General features: G+C 48.0%; 1 protein-coding gene across 2 annotated transcripts; it reads left to right on the top strand.

Moving 5' to 3' along the window:
- Positions 1-347: 347 nt before the first annotated feature.
- HLX (H2.0 like homeobox) lies at positions 348-4,526 on the top strand. 2 transcript variants are annotated; one of them, XM_077811932.1, is made up of 4 exons: positions 348-1,045; positions 1,617-1,796; positions 2,303-2,487; positions 3,839-4,526. In XM_077811932.1, the coding sequence occupies exons 1-4, from the start codon at positions 493-495 to the stop codon at positions 4,184-4,186; spliced, it is 1,266 nt and encodes a 421-aa protein (XP_077668058.1). In that variant the 5' UTR covers positions 348-492; the 3' UTR covers positions 4,187-4,526. The 2 variants fall into 2 exon arrangements, with proteins under 2 accessions (XP_077668058.1, XP_077668059.1); XM_077811933.1 differs by lacking the exon at positions 1,617-1,796.
- The last annotated feature ends 7,947 nt before the right edge of the window (positions 4,527-12,473 follow it).

The raw sequence follows: 12,473 nt of genomic DNA, 5'->3' as shown, positions 1-12,473 counted from the left end.
GGTACACAGAGCGGAAAGTTCAGTTCAGCCCTGGCCCGACGCCGGGCCGAGGGGCAGGGCGAGCTGCAAGTGCAGCGCTCGCTCCCCCGGGGCTCGCCGCAAGCGCGGCGCGGCGTGGCCAGCCGCCGCCTGCCCCCACCCCTCGGCCCTGAGTGGCTGCCGGCTGCCCAATGAGCGGCCGGAGGCGGCCGAGCGGCTGTCAGCGGCGCCCCTGCCCATTGCGGGAGGAGGCGGGCTGGCTTCGGGGAGCAGGGGGTTTGTTTGGGGTGGGTCCCCCCCCCTCCGAGTGGCCGGGCGCGCTGCAGGGAGAGGAGCGGCCCCACTCTCCCGCTCGCTACGGATGCACGGAAGGCGGCCCGCACCTTTGCGCTGAGCTCCCGGGCTGCCACCCCGCCGCTCCCCAGTGCGGGGGCAGCCGCCCGCACGGTCCCTCCGGCCGCGGGGAAAGAGCCGACGGCGGAGCCTCGTCCTGCCCAGCGCCCCGGCCCCAGGATGTACACGGCCGGCCTGGCCCCTTTCTACGCCTCGAACTTCAGCCTGTGGTCCGCGGCGTATTGCTCCGCGTCCGGGCCGGGCGCGGGCGGCTGCTTCCCCCTGGATCACGCCGTGGTGAAGAAGCCTTCCTTCTGCATCGCCGACATCCTGCACGCCGGGGCGGGGGAGGCGGCGGCGGCGGCCGAGAGCCTGCCCGGAGCCTCCGCCGCCGCCGGCCTGGCCGCTCACTTGGGAGCGGTCCATCCCCACGCTCCGTTCCACCCCGCCGGCTCGCCGCTCAGACCCACCCCGGTGGTGGCCCCGGACACCCCCGCCGGCTTCCCCGCTCGGCTCTCCCCGCTCTCCGCCGCGTACCCTCACCACCACCACCAGCACCGATCGCCGGGAGCCGCCGGCGGCGGCGGCACCCCCACTCCGGGCCGGCTGCACGGGAACCAAACGCACAACGGCCCGGCGCCGGCTCCTTCCAGCAAAGATCTGAAATTTGGGATTGATCGCATTTTGTCCGCGGAGTTTGACCCCAAAGTCAAGGAAAGCAACACGCTGAGAGGTAGAGATCTGAGCTTTTCTCGCTGTCCGTTTGTAGCCAGTCTTAACCTTTTAAAAAAATCACTACTATCAATGTAGTGTGTTTATGTTTCTGCAGTTTCCTTTAACACTAATCTACCGTCCCGTGTACTGTAAAAGCCTGTCGTTGAGATTACACTGCTTTAAAAACAATCGCTCTCAGCTCCCGAAAGATTGTACGCAGATGGTAGATCACATTGTGGAAGGCTTTTCCTGCAATCAGGCTCCTCATGCGGTGTGTAAACACGCTGACAACGAGTAAATCTATTAAAGGAACTCCGGTGCGAGGGGAAAATACTGCACCTCCATAGGGAAACCATTGCCTAAAGTTCCCTGGCTTGTACGTTCCTATCATGTCACTTCGAAAGTGTGATTTCCCCACTGCCCACGCTCTTCATTGTATCTGACTGTAGAAAAGCAACTGCACCCCCTCCCCCCCAGTCCAAACTCCCACACATACACTTTAGATGAATCAGATCAGTTCACTAGAAGCTTCAAGGTGTGTGGATTTATATTGCAATATAACAGAGCTCTCCTTGTTCCTGTGCTCACAGATCTGACCTCCTTATTAACTACAAGCCGCCAAACTGGGGTTCATCTCCCCACCTTGCAGCCTTCAGCCGGCCAGTTCTTCGCGTCTCTAGATCCCATTAACGAGGCCTCTACTATTCTGGGTCCCTTAAACACAAACTCAAGGAATTCAGTTCAGCACCAGTTTCAAGACACTTTTCCAGGTACAAACCCTCCCTCTTAAATCCATCCCTGGCACAAATCTGTTATCAGCAGGGCCTAAACAATCTCCACAGCTGATTGTGGCCCTCAGTGCATCTATATAGAGCCATAGGAGCTCGACCCAAAAGAGATTTGGCGGATGCTTGGAACCCGAAGTTTCTTTTTTTTAGTGAGGATCACATTTTGACATCTTATCTACAATGAAAATCTTGGAGGTGGGCTGCATGTGGGGAGGACAATACGCCTAACAAACTGATCACAAATGATAACGCTAGTTAGTGAAAGTAACAGCCGGGGGGAAAGAAACATACCTGACTTTAAAAAAAGATGTAATAAATCAATGAGAAAATGTGAAGCTGTAATATGTAGGTGGCATTTAGCTGATCTCGATAGGGCCTTCCCTGCAGGCATCGGTCCATCTATTATTTGAAACTCATTTAAAACTTCTCTTCATACATAAATACAAATAACACGGTTTGTCTCTCTCTCCCTCTTTTCAAACCAACAGGTCCTTATGCAGTTTTAACTAAGGACACACTGCCTCAAACGTACAAAAGAAAACGTTCCTGGTCCAGAGCTGTGTTTTCCAATCTACAAAGGAAAGGTTTAGAGAAAAGATTTGAAATTCAGAAATATGTCACGAAACCGGACAGAAAACAACTTGCAGCGATGCTGGGACTGACTGATGCCCAAGTAAGAGCCTCTTTGGGTTTTATGTTTTCCTCTCCTCGCATCTCTTAAATCCGATCGGGCAAATGTAGATTAGTTTGTGTGTCACCCGCCTCTCCTTTCCCTGCGTTATGGGGTCATTTTAAAATCTGGGCATGTAGCATATGGAATGCTGATGAATATGTCCAGCTAATAAATCTGTTTTTGCAGTGAATCTGCAAATTCATGTGTTTGTATTCAAGTATGCATCTTCTAGCAGAGAAAAATCCTTATAGCCCAGAGATTTATGTCAACATGCCCTGTGCGTTTGTTTTGGCAAATGCAGAAAAGTAGGAGCAAGAAAGCAAACAGGCCGTGGGAGATGGTAATTATGAACTTTATTGAAGTGCAATTCACTGTAGGAGGCGGTTTTTCTCGAAGGAGATAAACGAGAGAGCACACTTTTTTTTTTAAATTCTCTCTTTCTGCATTATGAAATCCTTAGTTCTGAGGAAGTGAAAACGCCCTTTTAAACGGAATCATTAAACGCCACTAAGTAATGATTCCACTACTGATGGCCCACAGTACATAGATCTGTATAACCTTGCGGTCTGTTGAGCAAGCTTTGGTTTCCTGGACGAAGAAGAAGAAGAAGAAGGAGAAGAAGAAGAAGAAGAAACCCGCTTGTATTTAAACACCACAAACAAACAACAAAAAAATCATACAAAGCTAGAATATTTTTCGGTCGGAGGAGAATGAGGGCATTTTGGCTGCCTCATTTTATCCCAGCTCAGCATAGTTACTCTGAGCATTTTGTAAATGCAGTTATGGAGGTAGCAGGGCTTACACCAGACTCTTTCCCAATTTATAAATCCACATCGAAAATAGTATCTTCCCTGGACATCGGGCTGTCTTGATTTCCTTTCTCAACACATTTTAAATATGAGGCTAGATCTGTGAATTGACACCACCGTCCGGGGGACAGTATCGTCTGTACACACTGCATGCATGTTACAGATAGAGTAGGTATAGTGTCGATGTAGGTATAGCATTGTATTTAAAGAGAAACTATTTTGTGTGGGGGGAGGGGAGGGGCCTTTAGAATAACGCGAAGTAAAATTAGATACATCTGTCCATGCCACTGCTGGTCAGTGCCACAACTGGAGCGCTCAGAACAAATTGGTGACGAAATGCAGAAGTATGAAAAAAGAAACAGCGAATGCCCTTTTTTAAAATGACCCCAGCAAACTCCTGCTTGAGGGTGCCCGGGGAGCACCGGGAGAATGTCCCTGCAGGACAGCGGACCGGGGACTTGGGGGGGGGGAGCGGAGGTTGGGGTGTCTCAGCGCGCCCACTGATCTCGGGTGGGTCTCTGTTGTGTCTTGGTGACCCTTAGGTGAAGGTCTGGTTCCAGAACAGGCGCATGAAATGGAGACACTCCAAGGAAGCCCAGGCCCAGAAGGAGAAGGAGAAGGAACCTGCCGAGAAGCCCGGCTCGCTGCCCGCGGCCGAGGGGGAGCGGGAGCAGAGCCCCAGCCGCTCGGAAGCGGAGAGCGAGAGCAGCGACCCGGAGTCTCTGGACATGACCCCCAGTGACACGGAACGGACTGAGGGCGCCGAGCCGGCCCTGCACCAAACCAGCGTCATCAAGTCCTCCGGCGGCCCGGACCTGCCTGCAGCACCGCCCCCGCCGGCCGGCTCCGAGAACCCCGAGCCGCCGCCGGCGCAGCTGGGCGGCCTATAGAGAGGGAGCAGGAGGAGCCCCCGGCTTTGCGGAGCCCGGAGACTCGCTGTACAGGACCATTGCTAATTTATGTCACTGACTCCGAGCTGCCGGAGAAGCCCCAGGCTGGGCAGCCCCCGGGCCCTCCCCTGCAGAAGAACCCCGAGATCAACGGGGTACGGAGGGTGGGGAGCTGCCCGGTTGTGGGGTGAGACGACCCTGAAGCGCCCACCCCTTGTGTTGTACATACCAGGGCGAGCTAGACAACCCAAGGCAGAGCAGCCCTCGCTTAGAAAGCTGTAAACTTCCCGGGTGGTTCGGCTCGCGGCCCTGACCAGCTCCGCAGGAGGAGCTTTTCCGGTCTAAGCCAAGCGAGGGACTCCGAGCCTGCTCTGCACCATCTCCCCCCGTCCGTTCCCCCCCCCCCCCCCGCCACCTTTCAACCTCGCCATCAAACAATTTACAATGTGAATATGTTACCAACGCACTCCTCCTCCATTGCCATGTGTTGCTTTGTATAATCCGGCCAAGAAATACTGCACTGAGAACAAAAAAATACTGTAAATAAAATGTTTGCTATGGTTTGTAACCCTGTCTAGTTTGTTACAGGACCAGGGCTGGCTGGGTTGGTTCAACTAGCTAGAGGGAGCGTTTGAATGACGCCACGGTCCACTCATCATTTCATAATACTAAAGACACCAAATACCTTCACTATTTAAGTAGCTGAATCCGATTAAAAGGTTCGGATTAATTTTCCAGCTGTGTAGATGAGAATTTTACTAATTAGGATTGTAGATTTTTTAAAAAAATATATTTTTTTAAAATCTAAGGTCTGATTGAACCACAAGCCCTGCCTAGATGAAGCTATATTACATGGCATATATTATGCATAGTTTAATCAGAGCTTAGACCAGCAACCAAATTGCATTTCCTTCCAATCGTGTGTGTGAGGATATATGGAAAGGTTAATGCTACAAAGCACCCAGGAACGGGATGTGGCTTGCTTGGGGCTTGTTTTGTTTCTAAACTGTAAAATGCATGCATTTTATTGATACTTTGTATTCACTTCACAGATGGGTCTGAATAGCCAACCGAGGCTACTCTGACGCTGTTCAGAGCCTGGATGAACCCCTCGCTGTCCCGGTTGAAGTCCATGGGAGTTTTGTTTAAGGGGTAGCTCTTTTACAGATATGAAGGGCCAGAAGGGTGTGACATAAAAACCGCTGGGATTAGGCGTATTTTACGCTGATCTCATTAAAGTCAGCGGTCAACACTCCACTGGAAACTGGATCGTGCGCCCTTAATGTGGCAAAAGGCTGTTTCCTTTCTGGGTTTCTTATCAGCAAGAGTCTCTGGCCTGTGCACTGGGACGAGCCTGGATGTGGATGGGGTGTGTGTGTGTGTGGGGGGGGGGGGAATGTCTGGAATGGGTGCGTGCTACATTCTCTCCCTTAGTCTGAGTGGAAAGCACTGAATGGCGTCGGGCTGGGGGCTGTCCTGGGCTTCTCCTCTCTATTACATGAGGTGCATGGACCGCGCTTCTCTGTCCATTTCCAGGCAGGGGCCAGGCTGAGATCAGCTGGCTCCAGTTAGCCCTTTCGGTTCGTCTACCGCACCATCTCTCTCTTTGAAAGGGGGAATGGGGCCCAAAAATCTCCCCCTTCCCAAAGCCTCATCACTGCGAGGGAACACTAAGGCTGGCTGTTCAGCGAGGTACCCTCACATCCGCTCCCCCTCACCCAAATGGCGAGTCAAGCAGCAATCAGGACTAGGGAGGGACCATACTCATTTCCCACTGAGATGGCACTAGGGCCCCACGCACAGTGCAAGCTTAGCAGTGACTTCTATGGTCAGACTGCCCGGCTGTAGCAGATACTGGAGGATGGGGCCTAGTTCTGATCTCACCCCCAGGAAGTAGGCGACTGAAGTCGTTGGCCTTCCAACCAGCGCGGGAGGCGGAATCCAACCGCAAGGTGCCTAAGATGGAGAGCTGAAAAGCGATCAGTGCCCGCTGGTGATCCGGAGATGGCACTCAGATGGAGCTCAGGGGGGTCAAACACTTTGTCCCTTCTCCAGGCGAAAATCTTAAGCAAACAGCGAGAGATTTTCGTTGTTTTGCCTCAGCAGAGAAAAACGAACTGAAGAAATAGAACAGATCGGGAAGGGCTTTCAATAATTTCACACAAAAATAGCAAGAAATAAACCCCTCCAGATAATAAAGTGATAGCAGCGTTCTCATCCCTTCTAGGCACAGCGACTAGGCCAGGTGGTGTTCACAGAGTGTCAAGGGTGGAAAACGAATTCTGGCAAACGAGGAACTTATTCCTTAGCGGGAAGGAGGGAACGAGAATCCCCATCTCCGAAACAGTCCCAAATCTCAGATCTTCCAACCTGTTTCCTTTATTCCTCCTGACGTTTCGCCATTCTCTTCAAAGGATTTTTAGTCAGGGCCCAGGAGAAATCGAATGCGTACAGCCGGTTTGCATGATCACCCTACAGCAAGGAACTAACTATAGCTGGGAAATGCTCAGGCCGAATCTACTCCCCACTGAAGTCAATGGGAGTCTTGCCCGTTCCTGCAGTAACCAGGCCCCATCTGTTCTACCCTTGCTAAAATAATTAGGTAGATAGGTGGAAAAAAGCTTTTAAAGCAACATGGATACTTCTGTACCTTTGCTATATACGGAACCTAACGAACTATTTTATTCCCATGCAAGTCCAAGTAAGCTCAGGTCATGTTTTTCTTTTTGGGTCAAACCATTTTTTGTACAGTTTGCAATTTCATATTTGCCAGGCCTAAAGAAAATATGTTGCGAATAAATGTTTTGTGAGGTCTTGCCGGCCTGACTTTTTACTACATACAGCATATTTAGGAGAAAAATCCCTCCTACGATGTTCTGCGCGTCTGTCTGAAACCCACCTACATAAATATATTTATTTGTCAGCAAAACTATGCTTCAAATATCGGGAAATAGCATGCGAGCTATTTATATAGCGCCTGCAGCATGTGTTAGATCGGAGTTAATTTGAAAGTAACGAGTTTATAACTATAAATGATAAACAGCTAGCCAGCAAAATGTTAAGACAATCTCTGTTTTTATTCTCAGCAAACCTACATCAAGCCGCTCACAGATAACCACTGCTTTGTTTTTGTTTATTCTATAAAAAGCAATCAAGCTTGAACAAGGTTGTTAAAACATCAAGGTGGATTTTATCAAATATTTGGACGATCGTTACCAAATAAATTAGAGAAGAAATGAAAGGCTACGTGAGTTTTGAAAGTGCGTATATAAATATTATCCTCTCCTCTTGCTTGAAAGTTTAAAATCCGATTCTTTTATAAATGTGACTTTACATATTACACCTTAAAGGTGGCGTGGGTGACTTTTGAAACAACAGAATACAGAAGTCAGAATCCGTTTATACGTGGTAGCGAGCAGGAGCTCGCTTCTTAGATGGATAGGTTGAGAGAGAAAAAGAGAATTTTCACAGAGCCGTAGCTTACCGTGTGGCCAGAACGTTTTTAAAAATAGTTATCTTAAAAGAGGAACAAACAGGCTGATTGAGAAAGGTGATCAGATCGAGAAGGAACACTTCTGTGTAGAATTCCTGATGCACCCATACGAAAGGTGCCATGAAAACATTGGAAATTAATTCCCCCAAATGTTTAACATTGGTACACTTCCTGTACACCTTGGGGATAAAGTTTCAGAGGCCAGCTGTATGCCTACTGCTGGGGAAATATTTAGCAAGGGGAAGAAGTCAGGTTGCAGTCTTAGCTCCCCTCGCTAGGCTTAGTTTGTGCATTTCGTTTATTTATTCAGTGCTTTGTTTTGCTTTAAAATCGCGGAGTGGATTTCCTCATCAGAAAAAAAAAATCCCCCCATAATGGATTCTCCATTAAATGCTACCTGACGGGTGGTGGTGGTGGGGAAACCCGGTTTCCTTAAAATGGAAAAAGGTAGAGAGCTTTATGGAAAGATATTTAACTGTTTTTCTCTCTTCTCCAGTCTAGTAGATAAACATAAAATATTGTTCTATTAGTCAGGATACTGTTGTGATTCTACCCAGACCTGCCAGTATATACTATTTAACCTAATAAGAAGTACATGCTTATATAAAATATTTTAAGGATGATTCGTCTGACAGTAAAGAATTTTGATTGATTTATTTTTAATTGAAAATGAAAAATCAAGCTCTCCCAGTTGCCAATTCCTCGAATATCTTTAACACCAGAGACCATAGTCCCTCAAATAGTTTCTGCTACGTGATCTAGTTTTTCCCCCTGAAGGAGTTAGTGAATGTGGTTTTGTAATCTTTTTGCTGTCAGTTCCAAGCACGTTGAATACATTGTACCAGCACGACAAGATTTTATTCAAGCAGATCTTTTGTATAGTCTATTTGAATTTCTTTGAAGCAAATAGTCGACCTGCTAGCCCCCAGTTTAGAGAGAGAAACGGTAATGTATATTTCCCTTTAGAAATGGCTGTCCTCTTCAAAACTACGCCTCTGGTTCTTCTCAATGGCACAACTGCGCGTTTAAACGCCATCAGCACTTCATCGAGGCTCCTTTTCTCTCTTTACCATTAGGAATAGATCGCACAGTATCTTGTAATTTTCCATTGATTGTATAGACTTGGGTGTGTGAGACGCTCTGTCACAGTTAGATGGAGCATTTCATGAGAAACAGCCACGGGGACTTTATCAATTACACCGAAGAGAGAGAGAGAGAGAAAAGATATTTCCTTTCCTCCTCTTCAGTTTTCAGGGGGCGGGGGGTTTGAGGGGAATGAAATTAATAATAAACGGTGGGGCCTTTTCGTACTAGTTCATTTGATCATGGCAACTTTAAGAATAAATAACAACAAAACCCAATTTGGGTGTCTCTCTCTCTCTCTACCCAGGCACCTAGTAGGGCTACTTTTCACGAGTAGTTTACTAATAGGGATATGTTTTTGACAGTCTGATATTTAACCATATTACATGGAGGTTTTCCATAGGATTCTAGTCCTCCTGGACAATTACGCACAAGTAATCTCCCAATAGCCAAAAAAAAAAAAACCGCTGAAATACAATCCAGCCTCTGACGTAATACACATTTTCCAAACAGGCGCATTTTATACCAGAAATATATTGAAATCGTGGAGATTAGAAGATATTCGTGTTATGAAACAGACGTTACTGCAAGAGAAATTGCAACAAAATCTACGTATATTAGCATAAATAACACACACACAAGCTCTTGACCAAATTCTATTTCTTCCCTCTGCGTTTATGAAAAAGCTGTCCATGTTAAAAATTAGGAAAAATGAGAAAGTGCATAGAAACCTGAATAAACGTGGAGTTCACATCCCTAGTTCGTTCGGTGGAATAAGCCAACGTTTCTGAGCAAATACGTATTTTGAGATGAGGCTTAAGTTTACAGAATTGTTTTCAAACTTGACTTGGTTCGGAATCCCTATTTCACACGCCCGCCCACACAATCTTCCTTATAGTTTATGCTTCGGGACTGGCTGGCGTCCATAAGACAAATTGCAATCTCCGAAATGTCAACTTTTGCCACAAACTTTGCTTAAAAAATAATCCGAAAACAAAAAACACCCCCCCCCTATTGCTGTGGCGCGCTCATCAGAAATAATGGCTGTTTACACAAAACCTTTATTCACTTTCTTAAATAAACATCACTGAACTCAAATAAAGCAAACCCTCAGCCATAATTCAGGCACAACGTTTGCTATGTGAATTCTCGACTGTGGACCTGGACAGACTCCTAGAAAAGAAGTCTGAAGCCTCTTTTCATACTTCACCTCCAATAGCAAAATGTCCTTGTTCACCTCGGCAAGTCTAGCCCTACTTTGACTTTTTTTTTTTCTGTTTTTTGTTGGTAGAATGAAATATTTTCTTCCATCTCCCGTCCTCGGGGATCACATTTTGATGCTTTTTTATAAGATTGCAACAGCAGATCCCTGGACTGTGAAACCTGCTAAATATTTACCTTTAAAAATAAGGCATCCAAAGCTTTGGGGGGAAGAAAGGAGCAGATTCATAGGAATAAAGGCACCCAGAGACCATTTGAAACACATTCTTGTTGAACACCAGGTTGGGAAGACAGTCTGTAGCAACCTTTGGAAGAGACGAATGCCTGGTGATTAGGCGAAGGTAAATTCACCAGGCAATGGCCATTTAGATCAATACAATCACAAACACACTATTTCGTTAACGGAGAGTGATTATCAGTCCATGCTTCACTCACTAATTGCTTTAAATAGCCTAGGGGGTTTGTTATGATCTCATTTGTCTTAAGGAATCACTAGCCGGTAAATGAATCTGCTGGTGTAATTAAAGTGAAAACCAATTAGATAGCCCAAGTACCGTGGAGAGTTAGAGAACTTCCCAGCTGATATCGCTAAATAGCAGCTCCTCCTGCTCTTTGGGGTTGCGAGAGAAGGGGGATACCCGAGAGCACATGCTCTCAAACTCGCCTCGAGCAACTCCCGGGACAATCATGCCTAAGGTCTTCCAAACAAAGCGTCACTGGAAGCCATCCTGGATTGACAGGACCTCTCCCCCGTTTGAGTGATGGGTCCACCCCCTCTCCCCCGCCTGGCTATCAACAAACATGGAAAGTGCCCTTCTCTCTAAACAATCCCGAGCACTGTGGTGCAGTGGGACACACACACACACAGAGGATAGGAAGTTTCCTTGCCCCTAAAGCCTGGGACTCCCAGCCTAATGAGTCCATTAAGCGTATTATGGATGTAAAAGTTTGCTGTGAGGTCCTGGCTGGAGGGAAAGGATTCCTGTTGCAGCTCCAAGCGCTCTGATCTACACCACCTGGCTGAAACCAGAGACCCGCCGCTGCCTTAATAGGTTTAGCCTGGGCTAATTGGTGTTTTAGGAAAGTTGCCAAATTATACTGCAGGAACTGTGGAGGGAGACTTTTCCCGCTGGTGCCATTCGTTGATGGGAATTGCACCCCGAAGCACTGAGCTATGCTAGGGGCACAAACACACCGGGGCGTGCAGTGAATGATCTCCGAGACAGCGTGATAGCTTGGAGGCCAATGGCTGCTGGTGCAAAGAACCTCAAACTGGCCCTTGCCAATGTGAGCGTGCGCTAATTAGGTGCCCTCTGGCTCCCTATGCCTGTGATTGCCGCTTTCCCATCCTTGCCCATTTCCCCCTAGCTGGCCCAGGCTTTCGGTCATAGAATCATAGAGGATCAGGGTTGGAAGGGACCGCAGGAGGTCATCTAGTCCAACCCCCTGCTCAAAGCAGGACCAATCCCCAATTTTTGCCCCAGATCCCTAAATGGCTCCCTCAAGGATTGAATTCAGAACCCTGGGTTTAGCAGGCCAATGCTCAAACCACTGAGCTATCCCTCCCCCTGGTCTCCCTACGTTGCCAGCTCACTTTTTATTGAAACAAACAAAATGGATTGTAAAGCCTCCCGCTAGGGCAAAGCCCCCGTCCAGGCAAATCAACAGATGGAGCAGGTGACACGGATCTCTTTAAAGAGCGGGGTTTAAATGCTGAGAAGCGGTGTTCATGCGTGCACTGGGTGGGCCTCCGCATCGCTGGCTAAGTCGCGCCGCTTGACTTCCTGGGGGAATTCGCCTTAAAAAACAACAACAACAACAACGTGGTGGCCCATGGGGAGGGAAAGGTTTCAGAGCTCGATCTGGTTCCAGGACTGTCCCCCGGGGGCCATGAAACCGGGGTTGGAAAAATCTCAATATAACAACCCCCAAGTCGCCTGAGCATTTTGAAATCGCCATGAAATATGTGGAGGGAAATGGGAATTGTATGGCCTGGTTGTTGTAAAGGATAAAGAGCTACTGCTGGTCGATTTAAATCGTTTTCATCTGGGTAATTCTGCAAGAACCTTACTAGCGAGGGAAGTTTCCGCAGTGCTCCATTCTCAATTGCAGGAACATTATCTATCTAAGGAATGCCATTTTTCTGAGTTACGACAGAGTCAGTTTCCATTGCAGATCATAGAAAATTCCCTCGCCTCTGAAACCGGATCTGCCAGTTTTCCATTGGAAACACATCATAATATTTGTATCGACATGATGTATTTCCCCTAAATTTAAACACGGAGAGCGGGTGCCCGCCGCCAGTCACATCACACCAAGGCACAGAGGGTTATGTTGCTTTTTCACCTGCCACAACAGCAGCCTTGGGTGTAAAGTTGCGCAGAGCGCTTAGTTCCCGCGGCGTTTGGGGCAAGAGACAATGCGCTATTTTTATAAACGCTGGAAAGCGATTAGACCCACCGCTGCCCAGGAATGGAGCGGGGGTTTGGG

This window comes from Eretmochelys imbricata, chromosome 3, assembly GCF_965152235.1.
Source record: "Eretmochelys imbricata isolate rEreImb1 chromosome 3, rEreImb1.hap1, whole genome shotgun sequence".
In the NCBI taxonomy this organism is placed as follows: Eukaryota; Metazoa; Chordata; order Testudines; family Cheloniidae; genus Eretmochelys; species Eretmochelys imbricata.
This window is presented reverse-complemented; position numbering and strand designations above follow the sequence as displayed.